Source organism: Salvelinus namaycush, chromosome 11 (genome assembly GCF_016432855.1).
Source record: "Salvelinus namaycush isolate Seneca chromosome 11, SaNama_1.0, whole genome shotgun sequence".
NCBI lineage: Eukaryota > Metazoa > Chordata > Actinopteri > Salmoniformes > Salmonidae > Salvelinus > Salvelinus namaycush.
The window spans coordinates 38069750-38090052 of NC_052317.1; the positions used below are offsets into that span (position 1 = coordinate 38069750).

General features: G+C 43.4%; 1 protein-coding gene across 1 annotated transcript; it reads left to right on the top strand.

Annotated features, from left to right (window-relative positions):
- The first annotated feature begins 8508 nt into the window (after positions 1-8508).
- On the top strand, positions 8509-15181 carry LOC120056140 (protein-lysine 6-oxidase-like). Its single transcript, XM_039004344.1, has 7 exons — positions 8509-9694; positions 9786-9894; positions 10226-10357; positions 10972-11128; positions 13577-13672; positions 13824-13939; positions 14469-15181. Exons 1-7 carry the CDS (start codon positions 8713-8715, stop codon positions 14473-14475), a joined length of 1599 nt encoding a protein of 532 aa, XP_038860272.1. The 5' UTR covers positions 8509-8712; the 3' UTR covers positions 14476-15181.
- Positions 15182-20303: the final 5122 nt, after the last annotated feature.

Below are 20303 nucleotides of genomic sequence, written 5' to 3' on the forward strand. Positions count from 1 at the left end.
TGTGTGTGTTTGTTATATTTAGGCCAGATGCTTTGGGTGTCAGGGAAGTATTATTAGGCCTTGTACAGAGAGATTCCGGGGGGAGTGGTTATGATCTCTACGTGCCCTCCTGCCAGTCTCACGGCCCTATCTCCTGCACCAGCCAATCAGGCTCTCCAGGCGGACGGAGGCGGAGGCAACAGGGGAAAGGTGAGAACCAGAGAGGCATGCGATCCATGTGCTCCCACGTCACACGGCGGCTCCATGGTAACCGGAACATAACCAAAGAGTAAAGCCTGTTCTTCCATATTTGGGTTGGAAGGAGGGGAGCCGGCCTGTAAGGCTGTCACACGCTTTCCCCCCCAAGTGAGTCAGTCCCCTACTACCCAACTACCCTACGACCCTACTACCCTACTACCCAACTATCCTACTAGACTACCACCCAACTACCCAACTACCCTGCTACCCTAATACCAAACTACCCAACTACCCATATACCCAGCTACCCTGCTACCCAGCTACCCTACTACCAAGCTACCCAGCTACCCTGCTACCCTACTACCCAACTACCCTGCTACCCAACTACCCATCTACCCAGCTACCCTGCTACCCAGCTACCCTGCTACCTAACTACCCAGCTACCCTGATACCCTACTACCCTACTACCCTACTACCCTCCTACCCTACTACCCTACTACCCTCCTACCCTACTACCCTACTACCCTACTACCCTACTACCCTCCTACCCTACTACCCAACTACCCAGCTACCCAGCTACCCTACTACCAAGCTACCCTGCTACCCTACTACCCTGCTACCCTACTACCCAGCTACCCTACTACCCAGCTACCCTACTACCCAGCTACCCTACTACCCTGCTACCCAGCTACCCAACTTCCCAGCTACCCTCCTACCCAACTACCCTACTACCAAGCTACCCAGCTACCCTACTACCAATCTACCCAGCTACCCTGCTACCCTACTACCCTACTACCCATCTACCCAGCTACCCTTCTTCCCTGCTACCCAGCTACCCAGCTACCCAACCTCCCAGCTACCCTCCTACCCAACTGCCCTACTTCCCAACTACCCTACTACTCTACTACCCCACTACCCTACTTCCCTGCTTCCCTACTACCCACTACCCTAGTACCCAACTACCCAACAACCCAACTACCCAACTACCAACTCCAAAGACATGTGAGCATTTTTGATGGTGCTACTGCTGTTTTGTGTCTAGGCTGGGTTACTTTAAAGCAATTTGTGACAACTGCTGATGTAAAAAGGGCTTTATAAATACATATGAACTTTGATTGAATTGAAATACATGGAATACTTTTGACAAGCATAACATGATGAACCCAAATGTCATTCACCAGACACTCCCTCCTATGCACAGTCGCCTGGGGACAAAGTTAGATATCCCAAAATTGTGTCAACATTTTGTGACCTTAGGCCAGTGGTCTCCAATCGCTAGCTACCAGTAGCTCGCAGGCCAACTACCAGTAGCTCGCAGGCCAACTACGAGTAGCTCGCCAAACAATTATGAAAATACATGTATTTTTTATGTGTTACACCGCAAACTATCATGAACTAATCTCACAGGTTTCAGACACCTCAAGCTCCGAGCTACTATCCCAAAAGAATCCACATTGCTGTTTTTTTTACCCTAAAAAATGTTATTCTGATGTGATTTAAGCATTGACACTGACTTATAGCATCCAATTGAATTGTTTCTTTATGAATAATTATAATTTTGTGAATGAAAAACTTGTTTTAAATCCCAGACCAGAACCGAATAAAACCAAGATAGGAAAAATTTGCAGTAGCTCACAATGTTTCATAATTTAAAAGTAGGTCTTATGCTAGAAAAGGTTGGAGACCCCTGACTTAGGACATACCTAGTTCTGTTTTATGAAAAGTGATCAGGTTTATTTATCAATGTGCTGTTAGATAATCAAGGCTGGAAAGGGCAAAGGACATTAGTTATGAGTTGGCCCTTTCCATAGAACCTGATCGTGGGCATGCATGGGGATATGTGGCCAACTTTGGCAGAAACCCTGTCTGGCTTTTGACAGTTAAATTGATGGCCTCCAAAGGGATCAACTTCACTAAGGTAAAAGGAGTAAGTCACTGTGCAACCTGTTCTCACACATACACACACACACACACACACACACACACACACACACACACACACACACACACACACACACACACACACACACACACACACACACACACACACACACACACTGAAACACAAACATACAAACCCATTCTACTAAGCTATATGGAATTGTTTTAAGAAAGTCATACCAAGGACCATTTAGCTATTTGATTTTGAATTCCAAGACCCCTTGAAGTATCAAAAAAAAAATACAAATAATTTGATTTTAAAAATATGTTTGGCCTTTCTGCTATTAGCCCATGCAAACGCATTGAATAACAGATTCACTACATGGAACAAAAGACAGTCCCCCCAAAAATATAAAGGAAATTTGTTCTGAAGTGTCTGTCCTATATCTGAGATATATAAAAAAAATCTGGAAACATACATATATAAAAATAAATTGTACATGTATTTAACCCCTTATTTTTGCCACTAAACACTCTCCATATATATTGTACTTCCTGTCAGTTTTTTAAACTGGCACCTTAAAACGAGTCTTGTGAGGCCTGTGGGCGTCCTAGAGCAAAATTACATGTACGAGTTTGTGAGAATCTCACCTTTACACAGAGAGGTCATATTAGTGTGTAACTGTTCGGACGCTACAGACAGAAGTTGGCAGATTGGCTGTACAGAACTTCAGACGAGTCCCAAGACGCTTGTGGGGGTCTTAGAGCAAAACGGAAAACACTATCCTGTTCATGAGTCTCATCTTTCCATAGAGGGGTCATAATAGTTTGTAGGCCAAACCGTTCAGACTCTACAGGCAATTTTGACCAATTTTCGAGATGTCTCATGGTCTGACAAACACCACTCTCGCTTTTTTTGTATTATGCTAAGTAGATTTCCACGGGGGCGCGGACATCGACTCTAGTTTTTTTTTATATACAGTATATAGATATTTTACTTGCTAAAATTGACTGAATGTCAAATGTCCATCATTTCTATCAAAGGTGTGATCACTGAAGACATCTTTCACAATCTAATCAGATGAAAGCGACGAAAGCAACATAATGTCTATCTGGCACCAGTTTACATCAAGCCTGTCTTGAGCATTTGGCCATAGGTTCTCATCCAAATCACAGTAAATATACCAACTGTCATGCACCTGGGGAAAACCTTTTGGAATGTGTGGAATTCCAGCCTGACATAGGTCTGACAGCCTGACATAGGTCTGACAGCCTGACATAGGTCTGACAGCCTGACATAGGTCTGACAGCCTGACATAGGTCTGACAGCCTGACATAGGTCTAGATTGAGTTCATTGCATGCCTCATCCATGCCCTGAAGGAGTTTGGTACACCCATGGGGATGGTAATCAGAACATCTTCCACCTGTACAGTCATTGTGTATTGTATTTTACAGTGTTGTATTGTACTTATGTATTGTAGTGGTCCTGTACGTGGCCCAGTTCATTAGAGCATGGCACTAGCAAACACTAGAGTTGTGGGTTTGATTCCCACTGAGGTCACATACCAAAATTTGTGGACTGTTGTTGTCCCCGTTCGGTGAAAAAGTGACTGTATGATTTTGTATGTTGTATTTAGTCAATTGAAAATGTGCTTAGAGTTTTCAAACTGTCCTTTTGATGATCTGTTTTGAGTTTTGTACCAAGTTGTGAAAATGTACAACATACCTGTGAAAATTGCACCGAAGCAAATAAAACAACCTGTAATAGAGCATAGTCTTGGCACTTGTCATCATATTATTGGTGCTGTATTATGGAATGATTAAAGAAACATAGAAACGTGCATGGCTACTACAATCAACTACAATCAGGCCTACTACAGTGCTTGAAAGGCAATTTCAATAGATCCATTATTAACTATATACGAATGTGTTATTAATTACTGTAAAAACTATACATCAACGTTAATAATTCATGTGAGACTTAAAAGGCGATATATAGGCCTAAGTGTTTATATGAACAATAATAGCCATCACACTATCTGTGTCACCACAGAGTATCACGAGGATTAGTTGCCACATGTAGGTTATCAAAGCAAGGACACGCCATCATAAAACGCCCCCCTGACAAAGCAACATATTAGTTACAACTAGAGGTAAAGTTCATTGACTGGAATATCATTTTATGACGTCTGGTCAACGCGAGGTTGCTGGCGCCTTAATTGTGGAGGACGGGCTCGTGGTAATGGCTGGAGCGGAATTGGTGGAATGACAAGGTTGTTTGATGCCATTCCAGCCATGATTATGAGCCGTTGTCCCCTCAGCAGCCTCCACTGGTCTGGTCACCTTCTGAGTCAATTAAAGGTACACCCTATTGCCAGATGAAACCGTGAGACCAAATGAATCCAAATCGTCCCACTGACCTTGGTATGTAGCCTAATATAGAAGTGATAGGCCTACGTGTCTTACTGAAAACCTGTCATGTCGCTGTCAACGTTAGTGTTGACTTTCAAATGCCATCAGTGTGAGCTGAAAACTGTCCACTTGCAATGTCAATTTTAGATAGGGGCAGTGGTAGTATCAGTATATATATATTTTCAAAATCAAAATAGATACTTTTTGGCCTGAATAAAAAACGTCAAACATGCGCGTCTGGTCATTCACTAAGGAGAAGCCATCCGAGGGTTACAAGTATACATTTTTAGCTGAATAGACAACGGCTAGTATATTACATATAGCCTATTCCTCAAAGGTCGTTCTTTCACTTTGGAATCTGAAGAATATAAGTTCACCTGCAGACACCTCTTCATCAGCCTACATAAACCCCTACAGCATGAATATGAGCGTGCTTACAGCTCATGACAAAATGGAAAAACACTCGAAGACAGAACTTGCAATAATAGACCATGGGAGCATTGACCGAAAACATGACGTATGTAGGCTACAGTATACGATCTTTCTCAAGGAATATATCAGTCTTTTGTTGTTTTGTCTCACCTTGAAGTTTTGTCTCCCCGTGATGTGATCTGTAGTAATGTTATGGTGACCCGTCATACCCTCCGGGTTTATCAATTAGATGTATACTCCGCATGATATGGCTTCTGGTGTCACAGTAACGGGAAGGAAAACAGGTGTATTCCTTCGTGGGTTTCTTGTGGTATAACCATTATAGACCTTCATCTTCGTTTAATCGCACAAGAAGCAAAGATTCTGAGGAGCCCTGGGATACCTAGATTTATGGAATGAGATATATTCAAAGCGTACAACAATTAGTTTTTATTCGGCCGGCATCACAAGGGGAAGTCTAACTAACAGGTGTTTTAATATGAAAGCAACCCGAAGAGCACCAGCAAAAAAATATTTCAAATCATTTTATTTTCCACCCAAAAAAACACTATTTAATTTAAAACAGATAGGCTATTGTTCAACCTTTGTGGCAACAGTTTGTTGTGATTTGTTTACTTTCTTTTGTTTAATACTTTTTTTTGTTCACTATTTTTTTGTTCACTTCAGACACACAAGTAAAGACTCAATATAGCATATATACTTACTGTCTATACTTTGTATCTGTCCTGCTCGAGAGGGGAAATCTGTGCCAAACCCGTTGCAAGGCGTCGCCGGTCTTATACTGGCTCCGTGCGCGGGGCGTTCTCTTGCTCTATTCTAGAACGTCCCCTCAGGTATCGGGTTCCTGACTAATCATAGCCACCAGACAGACAGAGACAGTCGTTGAGCTTTTGCCCTATTTGGAGCGTGGCTACATTTACTAAGTCCCGACTATCCGCTAGACACACTTGCCAGCACTTATGTCTCCTTGTGACCCATTTATGTTCCAGTCAATTGGTTGAACCAACAACAAACTTTTTTACTACTGAGTGTTTTTTTCGCATAGTTGTTATATGCCAGATAATTTGGACAGAAAGCACGCTATACTGGCCAGTAGGCTACCCTACAAAATACAATTTACACACGGTTGTCGCACAGCCTTCACCTGGTCTCGCCAAGTTGCCAGATGGCCAATAACCAAATGTCATATGAGTGATACTGTATATCTGAGGTACCATATCAAAAATATTGTTCCCATTAAAATGTGTCCACACACCCCAAGTGTACTACTATTGTGAATATATAGGCTATGTGTCAAGCAGAATGAACAAGAAATACTTGATTGATTTGATTTGGACACCTACAGGACACCTACAGTACCCAATGTCAAGGCCAAACAGATCATCAAGGACGACAACGGCCTATTCACCACGCTATCGTCCAGAAGGCGAGGTCAGTACAGGTGCATCAAAGCTGGGACAGAGAGACTGAGCAGCTTCTGTCTCAAGTCCATCAGACTGTTAAATAGTAATCACTAGCACATTAGAGGCTGCTGCCCTATATACATAAGACCTGAAATCACTGGCCACTTTAATAAATGGAACACTAGTCACTATGGTTACATGGTTACATATTTTGCATTACTCATCTCATATGTATATATTGTATTCTATTATATTCTACAGTATCTTAGTCTATGCTGCTCTGACATTGCTCGTCCATATATTTATATATTCTTAATTCTATTCCTTTACTTTAGATTTGTGTGTATTTCGGTATATGTTGTGAAATGGTTAGATATTACTTGTTAGATATTACGTCACTGTCGGAGCTAGAAACACAAGCATTTCGCTACACCCGCAATAACATCTGCTAAACACGTATATGACCAATATGATTTGATTTGATTTGATTATACTTCCATATTAACCGTGACAGCCTGACAGATGTCTCAAACACAGATGTACACTGCCACCCCATGGCCATGCTCTGAAATAGAGATGTTTATTCAAGTGTACAGACAGAGGGTTGAGAGATGGTATACTTTAGAGATGACAAGTCAGCATATAAGAGATGTAGTAGCCTACTCTGTCATTCACAAATGAAAGATTCATTGAGACGTTTGTCATTCTGCGATTAGGCTAAAACAAATTGTTAAAAAGGAATATGGATTCCCTGAAGAAAAGGTATAAGATGTTGTAGCCAATAAGGGTAATTGATATTGAACGTCATTGAATGCATTTGTTTACCAAATTGTATCTCTTTATTCATAGGGACAGTAGGCTTGTCGAGTGCAGTTGTTATGTCTCATGGTGGGTACAGAGTAGGCAACCTGGTCTCAGAGCATTTCATTTTATTCTGTATGTAAATCCGGAACTCTCAATTTAGTATGATACAGTATGTTATGTTTCGTATGTTATGCATTCATTTGTGGATGTTCCTCACCCATTTTGAATGATATGTTACGAATTACAATTTGTATTATATGTTACAAATTTGAAAACTGTACAAAATGTTATAAATTTGCTAAACGTACTTTAAGTTATAAATTTGCAAAATGTATGATATGTTATGAATTCTAGATAGGTGGCTATCATTAGCTAGCTGGCTAACTTTAGGTAGGCTAGGGGTTAGGGTTAAGGTTAGGGTTAGGTTTAGGAGTTAGGTTAAAGGGTTAAGTTTAGGGGTTAGTGGAAGGGGAAGGGTTGGCTAAAAGGGTTTTGGTTAGAGTTATGTTGAGGGGAAGGGTTAGCTAACATGCTAAGCAGTTACCGAGTAGCTAAAATGTAGTAAGTAGCTGAAAAGTTGCTAATTAGCTAAAATGCTAAAGTTGTCCATGAGTTGTACTCGCAAACTTTGGGTTTCAGACTTTAGCATTATACGCCCACCCATCCACCCCAACCAACCAGGTAACTAGACATTCACATTATATGCCCAACCATCCACCCCGACCAACCACCCTACTTTTGTTTTTGCCTTAAGTAACCATCTGTTTTATATAACCATACCAAACGTATTATATCATACGAATTTGAATATCCCGGATCAACGTTTACTTTGTTACGTCTAATCTATGAGACCAGGTTGGGATAGTCTACTGACTGACTTCCCACTGGGCACAGACGTCAGTTTAACGTTTAGTTTTGATTTACATTTGGTTGAGTTATCAACTAACGTGAATTCAACGTGAAATCTACCAACATGTTCATCCTGTCATTGGAGTTAGGTTAAAAGTTGGGTGAAAAAAAATATGAAATTCCGTTACATTGATGACTTTTTAGAAAAAAATTGCCAAAATGATAAGAGAAAATAAGTGTCAAATAAAGTACTGCCTTTTATATAGATTACTTGCATTGAAATAATGCCCAAATTGATCATGAGATACACACAAAAGTGGCGTTGCTATTCAGATGACCCTAGATGACACCAGTGCGTAAAGTTTGCTAAGTAAACTCTAGGCTTGTGTAAGCTACGTTATAAGGCTTGTGTAACTGAACACCACAGGGAGGAAAGAGTTAAGTCTTTTCTCTCGAACCTCAGGTTTTCTGTGCATGCTTAAGTAAACTAGCCCGTTTTGATAAATGGCTGAGAAATCCAAGCTTCCTGTCCTCTCCAACTATCAGTAGTGCCGCACACAGAGAATACAGGCAGGCTATGCAGTATATTCACTGGAACGGAAAGTGCGCGCGCTCCTCCTTAGAACTTTGAGCTCCTCCACAGAACCATATTAGCCTATTCTGTGCAATATAAATGTCATATACGTAGGCCTATTGTTTAATGTTGTAGTTAATGAGTTATAGAGAGGGTTTAGTACGTTTAAATTATCAATTATGGCGAAGTGGTCGGTTTTACTATTCTACCTCCTCCAAGGACTGGTTCATCTCATTACCGGGCAGCAGCAGCCGCCACGCGAACGAGTGGGGCCTTGGCGGCAGAGGATTCAGTGGGAGAATAACGGTAAGGTGTACAGTTTGATGAGCACCGGGTCAGAGTATCAACCACCGGCGCGGCCGAGAAGCCAGTCCAGAGTCTACATGAGCACAGGGAGGGATGGCACCGGTCAGACGCAGCCTGGAACGCGGGAAGGCACAGTGGCGTACAGAAGACCTGGGCCAATCGAATCGAACGTAGGTGGACATTTACGGGACCAAACCAACAACGTTCTAGATCCTGGATCTGTACATTTAGGACATGACAGTAGACAGTATCTGGTACCCAATGCTCGCCAGTCAGGGGCCAGGTCGCAGCCCGAGGTGCCATACCGAGCGGGAGTGGCGGGGTCCCCTGGCGCACGGCGCTACTCCCCAGAGTACACTTACCGTGTAAACGCATCGGTCCCTGAGCTGCTCCCCGAGTTCTCCGGTAGCGGGGTACCGAGGAGAGGAGTCCCTGTCACTCAGGATGTTACCTGGGATGCTCGCTCGGGGCTTCCCGCCTCTCCATCCCGAGGCAGGGAGGCAGTGCCTGTACCGGGCGTAGAATACCAAGAGATGCGCGCGGAGCCCGGTGCTTCCATCTCCAGGCAACCCGCACTAACGGATAATTCCAACGCACCTTATGTCATCCCTAACCGGAGGGGTGCTCCTCCAGGACCCGGACCCGTTAACCCTGCTGAAACATCGAATGAGGCAGCAAGTAACGGCGAGGACATGGTCTCGGACGACCCTCGGAACCCTTTTAAAAACCACCGGAATTCCGTCTTCTACAACATGTATTCCTCCAGAGGCAGAACGCCCGTAGCACGCACGCGGCGGCCGCGTCCCCCGGCGTCCGCCCCCGGCACTGGATATGGCACTAGATATTTTCAGAATGGTATGTAATTGGCGCATAAATGTGTAAACGCTCCGAGTAAAACCGTTATAAGCGCTTATACGGCTTATGTGATGGCATTGTCTCTCTTTAGGGCTCCCAGATCTCGTCCCAGACCCGTATGCCATCCAGGCAGGTGCATACATCCAGCGGATGCAGATGTACTCTCTGCGCTGTGCGGCTGAGGAGAACTGTTTGGCGAGGTACGTTATACTGTAGTTGCCCAACTGGCTTTGTGCGCTATTTTTTCACAGTATATGTTCTCTATTTCTCTTCATCTGCGAAACACTTTGATGAAAAAAATCTGCAGTATCCCATTGTCTCTTCAATTCCTGAAATGTGTGGTTACTGTAAATAACGGCTTCAATTGGTAGTTTGCCACTCAATAGGCAACATAAACAGGATGTCACTTAGGTACTACTGTTTTGCATTGCCAATAAACTTAAAACATACACATTTTTACAATTGTAAACGTTTACCTTATCAGATATAATATGACCGTTAATGTATCTGTCCCTGTATGGTCTGTCCCAGGTCAGCGAGCACAGCAAGGGACATAGACTACAGAGTACTGCTTCGCTTCCCCCAGAAAGTCAAGAACCAGGGCACCACTGACTTCCTTCCTGTTAAACCAAGACACCAGTGGGAATGGCACAGCTGTCACCAGTGAGTAAATATATTCCCATTGCATATAGGAAGTAGAAATGACTAGCTCTATTTGTCTCAGGTCTCCCTCACTCGTGACAGGCAATAGCAGCTGGCCACACGCACTTATAACAACTGTATGGTGAAACTTCAGAGGATAGTTCAGACCAGTTCCTTTTTTGTAGAACCTGAATATTTACTTAATCCAGATCCTTGTACATCATTTACTCCTGTACCCTGTCTCTTTCCTCTCTCCTTTATCGCTCCTCTCCTCTCTCCTGTCTCTTTCCTCTCTCCTTTATCGCTCCTCTCCTCTCTCCTGTCTCTTTCCTCTCTCCTTTATCGCTCCTCTCCTCTCTCCTGTCTCTTTCTCTCTCCTTTCTCCTCTCTTCTCTCCTCTGTCTCCTCTCTATCTACTCTCTCTCTCCCCTCGCTCTCTGTCTCCTCTCTCCTGTCTTTCTCCCCTCGCTCTCTGTCTCCTCTCTCCTGTCTCTCTCCTCTCCTCTCTCATGTCTCTTTCTCTCTCCTTTCTCCTCTCTTCTCTCTGTCTCCTCTCTATCTACTCTCCCTCTCTCTCTCCTCCCCTCTCTCTCCCTCTCTCTCTCTCTGGTCTCCCCCTCTATGTCCTCCCCCAGACACTACCACAGTATGGATGCCTTCAGTAACTATGATCTGTTAGATGTGACAACAGGAAGGAAGGTAGCTGAAGGACACAAGGCCAGCTTCTGTCTGGAGGACACAGGTTGTGATGTTGGATTTAGACGCAGATATGCCTGCACCGCCCATACACAGGTTAGTTCTGCACCGCCCATACACAGGTTAGTTCTGCACCGCCCATACACAGGTTAGTTCTGCACCGCCCATACACAGGTTAGTTCTGCACCGCCCATACACAGGTTAGTTCTGCACCGCCCATACACAGGTTAGTTCTGCACCGCCCATACACAGGTTAGTTCTGCATCGCCCATACACAGGTTAGTTCTGCACCGCCCATACACAGGCTAGTTCTGCACCGCCCATACACAGGTTAGTTCTACACCGCCCATACACAGGTTAGATCTGCACCGCCCATACACAGGTTAGTTCTGCACCGCCCATACACAGGTTAGTTCTGCACCGCCCATACACAGGTTAGTTCTGCACCGCCCATACACAGGTTAGTTCTGCACCGCCCATACACAGGTTAGTTCTGCACCGCCCATACACAGGCTAGTTCTGCACCGCCCATACACAGGTTAGTTCTACACCGCCCATACACAGGTTAGATCTGCACCGCCCATACACAGGTTAGTTCTGCACCGCCCATACACAGGTTAGTTCTGCACCGCCCATACACAGGTTAGTTCTGCACCGCCCATACACAGGTTAGTTCTGCACCGCCCATACACAGGTTAGTTCTGCACCGCCCATACACAGGTTAGTTCTACACCGCCCATACACAGGTTAGATCTGCACCGCCCATACACAGGTTAGTTCTGCACCGCCCATACACAGGTTAGTTCTGCACCGCCCATACACAGGTTAGTTCTGCACCGCCCATACACAGGTTAGTTCTGCACCGCCCATACACAGGTTAGTTCTGCACCGCCCATACACAGGTTAGTTCTGCACCGCCCATACACAGGTTAGTTCTGCACCGCCCATACACAGGTTAGTTCTGCACCGCCCATACACAGGTTAGTTCTGCACCGCCCATACACAGGTTAGTTCTGCACCGCCCATACACAGGTTAGTTCTGCACCGCCCATACACAGGTTAGTTCTGCACCGCTCATACACAGGTTAGTTCTGCACCGCCCATACACAGGTTAGTTCTGCACCGCCCATACACAGGTTAGTTCTGCACCGCCCATACACAGGTTAGTTCTGCACCGCCCATACACAGGTTAGTTCTGCACCGCCCATACACAGGTTAGTTCTGCACCGCCCATACACAGGTTAGTTCTGCACCGCCCATACACAGGTTAGTTCTGCACCGCCCATACACAGGTTAGTTCTGCACCGCCCATACACAGGTTAGTTCTGCACCGCCCATACACAGGTTAGTTCTGCACCGCCCATACACAGGTTAGTTCTGCACCGCCCATACACAGGTTAGTTCTGCACCGCCCATACACAGGTTAGTTCTGCACCGCTCATACACAGGTTAGTTCTGCACCGCCCATACACAGGTTAGTTCTGCACCGCCCATACACAGGTTAGTTCTGCACCGCCCATACACAGGTTAGTTCTGCACCGCCCATACACAGGTTAGTTCTGCACCGCCCATACACAGGTTAGTTCTGCACCGCTCATACACAGGTTAGTTCTGCACCGCCCATACACAGGTTAGTTCTGCACCGCCCATACACAGGTTAGTTCTACACCGCCCATACACAGGTTAGTTCTGCACCGCTCATACACAGGTTAGTTCTGCACCGCTCATACACAGGTTAGTTCTGCACCGCCCATACACAGGTTAGTTCTGCACCGCCCATACACAGGTTAGTTCTGCACCGCCCATACACAGGTTAGTTTTGCACCGCTCATACACAGGTTAGTTCTGCACCGCCCATACACAGGTTAGTTCTGCACCGCCCATACACAGGTTAGTTCTGCACCGCCCATACACAGGTTAGTTCTGCACCGCCCATACACAGGTTAGTTCTGCACCGCCCATACACAGGTTAGTTCTGCACCGCCCATACACAGGTTAGTTCTGCACCGCCCATACACAGGTTAGTTCTGCACCGCCCATACACAGGTTAGTTCTGCACCGCCCATACACAGGTTAGTTCTGCACCGCCCATACACAGGTTAGTTCTGCACCGCCCATACACAGGTTAGTTCTGCACCGCCCATACACAGGTTAGTTCTGCACCGCCCATACACAGGTTAGTTCTGCACCGCCCATACACAGGTTAGTTCTGCACCGCTCATACACAGGTTAGTTCTGCACCGCTCATACACAGGTTAGTTCTGCACCGCTCATACACAGGTTAGTTCTGCACCGCCCATACACAGGTTAGTTCTGCACCGCCCATACACAGGTTAGTTCTGCACTGCCCACACACAGGTTAGTTCTGCACCGCTCATACACAGGAAAAACTCTGGGTCAAGAGTTCTTCTCCCTCCTTTCACTATAGAACAATATAGCCAGATAAATGTGATGATGTCTCATTACTGGGTTACCTTCGGACTCTTTTCACGTTATTTGTTTTTGCATATTGAGCTGTGGCTGTGTTTTGTTTTGCATTGACAGGGGCTGAGTCCAGGCTGTCATGACACCTATGCTGCCAATATTGACTGTCAGTGGATCGACATCACTGATGTTCCTGCAGGAAACTACGTCCTGAAGGTAATGTCCTTCAATTATTATAGTATTTACAACAGCAGCTTGGTAATGATCTATTCCTTAATGGTATCACAGTTCTGCCCAGTGCAATCTGAATGAGGTCTGACCATCTCCTCTAAGCAGCGTTGTTCACACACATCTTTTCATTGTTCAGGTCATAGTGAATCCCAGTTATCATGTTCAAGAGTCGGACTATTCCAACAACGTGGTGCGGTGTGATGTCACATACACGGGTACTCAGGTTCAGACACGGAACTGTCGGGTAACCAGGTAAAGAGATGCTCTGTGATTGGTTGGCCAAGATATAAGATTCTCTGTGATTGGCCATGATGCCATACATAACAAGGTCTCAGCCCTGTATAGGTTTTCCCACCCCAAAGGCCATGTAAGTGCAAAAAATAGAGGCTGGATGGCAAATATAGATGTTTTTAGTCATGGTAATAGCATAAACATGAATATATATATTGTGTATATTGTATATATATATTATATCTTTTTTATTTAACTAGGCAAGTCAGTTAAGAACAAATTCTTATTTACAATGACGGCCTTCCCCGGCCAAACCCGGACGAGACTGGGCCAATTGTGCACCGCCCTATGGCACTCTCAATCACGTCCGGATGTGATACATTCTGGATTCAAACCAGGGACTGTAGTGATGCCTCTTGCACTGAGATGCAGTGCCTTAGACCGCAGCACCACTCAGGAGCCACTCGTAAATATAACAGAATACATTTGTTTTGATACACTTACATACCACTATTTCTTAAAGTCGATCTCTTTCTTCCTCTCTCCACAGGGGTTAAAGCATTCCATGGATTCTGAGGTATTCTTCCTCTTGTCTCTTTAAGTACTGTAAACAGCAACAATCTCAACCGGTTGTTGTGGCAACAGTTGTTGTGGCAACAGTTGTTGTAGATAGATTTGTTTTTTTACCATTCCTCTGTTGATGACATTCCTTCCATTCTTTAGTGTGTGATATGTTTGGAAATCTGTACTAAAGAAGGCATTTTATTGCTAAATACCGAGGATTACGACATGACATTATGTATTTTTATTGATATAACAAATCCGTTGAAGAAGAGGGATATTTTTGTATTATTTAGCATGATCTTGGAAGATGGAATGGAAAAAGTGACTGTGCTTGAATTAGACATTATGCTTGAATAATATTATTTGTATGTTTTGATGTTTGATCTGCACTTGTAGTATAGTTAGATGCAGTTGAGTACGTCTTTAAAACCACTTCGTGGCCGTAATTAATAAGTTGCAAACGCCTGGTCTGTATGTGCTAAGTATCAATGTAATAATAGATTTTCTTTTACTTTGTAAGTATGTACGCATGTGTGAGCGAATGTAATTTTATTTTATTTTACATTGTAATGTAAAATTGTTTATATGCCGCTCAAACCTACATTGTACAATTGTTGTTGTTTTCGTTGAGGGTGTTGTTTTCGATACAATCAGCATGGTGAAGAGTGGGTGTATTAAAAATAAATTCACCTCCGACTATTCTTTTCTTTTGTCATATGGAAAATAGAGCTCACACTAGTGAAGCGCGGGTTGACTTATAAACCGCAGTCCCTGCGGTTAGGCCTATATCTGGTTAGGCCTATATCTGCGGGGCGATATTATTGTATTGTGTGGATCAAGGTCGGGTGGGTGGCGGGCGAGTTGAATTAGGAGAAAACAATATCTTTAAAAAACCGTAGATGTATAATTATTGTGCGATTTATATCTATAGGCTACATGTAGGTTTTAATTTCATTATTTTAGGCACTAGTGCGTAAGCCTAAGCTTACGGACCTAACTGTACATGCTCCAAATAGCCTACACGCTACTCAACAAATGCGTTTGGGAACAGGCAGCAAAAGTTTAACGTTGATCCACGGAGGCAAAAAGGACAATGTCAGAGTTGAATTCAATAAGAGAAAGGCTGCGAAATGGAGAGTTGAAAATAAGGAGAAGGGAGTGCCAGAAGAGTGACGTTTGGGAACGATGTGGTGAAGTGGTAAAAGAGGATGATGACATGTTATGTGTGATGATTGTGAGACACTAAAAAAATTCTCACAAGTCACAAGGAGGGGACTTGAAATAGGCCTATAGCACATCAAGGGAACTGTAGCATACTGTTGAGATGGGTTAAATGGAAACTGACTCTAGGTCTATAACCTCTCACATAGCCTAAAATATTAAAAGGAAAATTCCAACACACAAAAAACTATCGTTTGGTATTTGTTTCATTAGTCCATTGTTGACATAGTCTCAAAATGTTGTCTATGTCAACAATCAAGTTTCCAAGATATGTCACTTTCAAAATACAGAAATCATCTCCATATGATGCATTCTGAATCACATGACGCAAAACAAAACGGACTAATGAAACAAATACCAAAATATATTTTTTGGGGGGTTGGAATTTTCCTTTATCTCCAACAGAATTACGCAATTCCTACAGTAAAAATGATACACCAAATGTAGGCAACATTTTTGACTCGGGAACAGAAGTGGAGAAATAGGATTTCTTTCTTTCAGCATCTTGAGCGAATGAGAATGAGCAGTTAGATACGCTACCATCTGTAGAGGTGCTGTCTTAATCAGCACCACAAAAGCAAATAGTATTTTAACCACATAATATATGCATCCAAGCCCAACTGAAATCTTATATGGGTTGGGTTGTTTTCACAGCTTTCTATTTCCTTACAACCGGTCAAACTGATGCCATTTGGACATTTTGCACAGAAAATCTTTCTTGTTTTTTTTAAATGGTTATTTTCACACGACATCAAAACCATTTTTGTCTTTCAGTTGGACAAGTGGAAGAAAAACAGTTAAAGTTGCTTCCTAAATACTGCAATGCAATTTTGGATTAAATGATCTTTGAGAGTATCTCCTCAATTTGACTCAACCTACTGGTTGAATGAAGACTGCTGGGAGTGGAGTACGTGCGGTGCAGATTGTGCCTGGTCTTTAAGAGAGGCTGAGCCCTGGAGCACCAGACCTCACAAACACAGAGGACAGCTGCTGTGCTGTGACAGTCTGTGTGCTGACAGGCCTCTGTGGAGACGGGGGCCACAGGTCGTTATACAGCCAAGGGTTGGTTTGAGTTGGAAAGTCATTATGTACAAAGCTATTTATAACACATTTTGTCACTGAAAAGTTTTTGACCAAGATTTGGGAACACTACCTGCATTCAATATGAGAAATATATACGAGCCACCAGAAGACATAGACTCTGTTGTAAAAGAACAGCAAACATCTAAGATGAACTGGTTTACACTGGAAGCCTCTAATGTGTGTCTATGCCAGAATAGATTGTCTATGTTATTGAAAGAGTCTGACTGGAAAAATCCTCTTCCTCTTTATTCAACTCCATTCCATCCCGTCTGTCTAGGAATTCCAGCCCAATATTTACAGACAGTCAGTGACAATCTAAGTCAAAGCTCCACTCTGTTGGGAGGTACAGACTTTCTACTTTTTGTGGTCAACAGAAACAGGACTAGTCAGTAGACTAGAGAATCAGCCATTGAACATGTCAACTGTTTGAACAAGAACATTAGATGCTACAATGCTTTGTTTCCTATTCTACCCAGGTCTTCTAGAGAGGCCCTGTGATTTCAAACATGCCATGTAGAAGAGAAGCCAGTGGCTGTTTGCTTAGCTGTGAGCCATGCAGCATGCAGACGGATGGTAGCAGCTAGTTCAGACATCAGGAGCGTCCAGCTTCTCCTGGCTAGGGACTTCAGCGGTACTACAGTACATGGACATGGAAAGGTCAGGTTGGCCCCTTCTGCTTAACATCACTCAGACATCATTACATCAACCCAGATGTTGTTGGCAGGAAGGATATCAGTCTCTGTGCGTCCCAAATGCTATCTTGTTCCCTATATAGTGAACTAGTTTTAACTAGGGCGCATAGGGAGTGGACAAAACATTAGGAACACCTGTTCTTTCCATGACATAGACTGACCAAGTGAATCTGATGTCACCTGATATATCAAATTCAATCAGTGTAGATGAAGGGGTTAAATAAGGATGTTTAAGCCTTGAGACAACTGAGACATGGATTACGTGTGTGTGCCATTCAAAAGGGTGAATGGGCAAGACCAAAGATTGAAGTGTCTTTGAACAGGGTATGGTAGTAGTATGGTAGTAGTATGGTAGTAGTATGGTAGTAGTATGGTAGCAGTATGGTAGTAGTATAGTAGTAGTATGGTGGCAGTAGTATAGCAGTAGTATGGTAGTAGTATGGTAGTAGTATGGTAGTAGTATAGCAGTAGTATGGTAGTAGTACGGTAGTAGAATGGTAGTAGTATGGTAGTAGTGTGGTAGTAGTATGGTAGTAGTATAGTAGCAGTATGGCAGTAGTATGGTAGTAGTATGGTAGTAGCATGGTAGTAGTATGGTAGTAGTGTGGTAGTAGTATGGTAGTAGTATGGTAGTAGTATGGTAATAGTATGGTAGTAGTGCGGTAGTAGTATGGTAGTAGTATGGTAATAGTATAGTAGTAGTAGGGTTGTAGTATAGTAGTAGTATAGTATTAGTATGGTAGTAGTATGGTAGTAGCATGGTAGTAGTATGGCAGCAGTATGGTAGTAGTATGGTAGTAGTATGGTAGTAGTATGGTAGTAGTATGGCAGTAGTATGGCAGTAGCATGGTAGTAGTATGGTAGTAGTATGGTAGTAGTATGGTAGTAGTATGGCAGTAGTATGGTAGTAGTATGGTAGTAGTATGGCAGTAGTATGGTAGTAGTATGGTGGTAGTATAGTAGTAGCATGGTAGTAGTATGGTAGTAGTATGGTAGTAGTATAGTAGTAGTATGGCAGTAGTATAGTAGTAGTATGGTAGTAGTATGGTAGTAGTATGGTAGTAGTATGGTAGTAGTATGGTAGTAGTATGGTGGTAGTATGGTAGTAGTATGGTAGTAGTATGGTAGTAGTATAGTAGTAGCATAGTAGTAGTATGGTAGTAGTATGGTAGTAGTATGGTAGTAGTATAGTAGTAGCATAGTAGTAGCATGGTAGTAGTATGGTAGTAATATGGTAGTAGTGCGGTAGTAGTATGGTAGTAGTATAGTAGTAGCATAGTAGTAGTATGGTAGTAGTATGGTAGTAGTATGGTAGTAGTATAGTAGTAGCATAGTAGTAGTATAGTAGTAGTATGGTAGTAGTATGGTAGTAGTATAGTATTAGTATGGTAGTAGTATAGTAGTAGTATGGTAGTATCATGGTAGTAGTATGGTAGTAGTATGGCAGTAGGATGGTAGTAGTATGGTAGTAGTATAGTAGTAGCATGGCGGTAGTATAGTAGTAGTATGGTAGTAGTATGGTAGTAGTATAGTAGTAGTATGGTGGTAGTATGGTGGTAGTATGGTAGTAGTATGGTAGTAGTATAGTAGTAGAATGGTAGTAGTATGGTAGTAGTATAGTGGTAGTATGGTGGTAGTATGGTAGTAGTATGGTAGTGGTATGGTAGTAGTATAGTAGTAGCATGGTGGTAGTATGGTAGTAGTATAGTAGTAGCATGGTAGCAGTATGGTGGCAGCATGGTAGTAGTATGGTAGTAGTATGGTAGTAGTATAGTAGTAGCATGGTGGTAGTATGGTAGTAGTATAGTAGTAGCATGGTGGTAGTATGGTAGTAGTATGATAGTAGTATAGTAGTAGTGTGGTAGTAGTATAGTAGTAGTATGGTAGTGGTATGGTAGTAGTATAGTAGTAGTATGGTAGTAGTATGGTAGTAGTATGGTAGTAGTATGGTAGTGGTATGGTAGTAGTATAGTAGTAGTATGGTAGTAGTATGGTAGTAGTATGGTAGTAGTATGATAGTAGTATAGTAGTAGTGTGGTAGTAGTATAGTAGTAGTATGGTAGTGGTATGGTAGTAGTATAGTAGTAGTATGGTAGTAGTATGGTAGTAGTATGGTAGTAGGTGCCAGGAGCACCAGTTTGAGTATGTCAAGAACTGCAACGCTGCTCAACAGCTTCCTGTGTGTATCAAGGATGGTCCACCACCCAAAGGACATCCAGCCAACTTGACAACTGTGGGAAGCATTGGAGTCAACATGGGTCAGCATCCCTGTGTAACGCTTTTGACACCATGTAGAGTCCGTGCCTCGACGAATTGAGGCTGTTCTGAGGACAAAAGAGGGTCCAACTCAATATTAGGAAGGTGTTCCTAAAATGTCGTCCACTCAGTGTATAGGAAATAGGATGCCGTCTGGGACACAGACTCTGAGACATAATGCCATATTGGGCCAAATACAGGTAGAACAGACAGAGAAGAACATTGAGAAACCCAAAGCTCATTCTACGTGTTATACTGTAGTGTGGTTAGGGACTGTTGCTGAGCAAATTCCAATGAGGAACAGCCTGTAGCCTAGCTAACTAGCAGCTACATGTTTCAAAGTAATTTCTCTGCTAGCTCCTCTCTGAGTCATGCTACTGATCCAGTAGAAATGCTCTGGTAAACACAGACATTCCCTCCGCTGCATCTGCACGTAGGTGGGTAGTGTGGGGAATGGGTGTTAAGGGTTGGCGAGATATTTGGGCCACGTGAGCATGGGCTGGGGCAGCTGTAGAGGGAGAGTTCGCTGGACTGCGATGTGCTGTGCATGCCTGGGTCCAGGAAACCGG

What these genes read in the sequence shown, in the direction of transcription:
- LOC120056140 (XM_039004344.1), top strand. Translation starts at nt 8,713, where the DNA reads ATGGCGAAGTGGTCGGTTTTACTATTCTACCTCCTCCAAGGACTGGTT. An exon ending in CACTAGATATTTTCAGAATG is followed by an intron (nt 9,695 to 9,785) that starts GTATGTAATTGG and finishes GTCTCTCTTTAG; the next exon opens with GGCTCCCAGATCTCGTCCCA. An exon ending in GAGGAGAACTGTTTGGCGAG is followed by an intron (nt 9,895 to 10,225) that starts GTACGTTATACT and finishes GGTCTGTCCCAG; the next exon opens with GTCAGCGAGCACAGCAAGGG.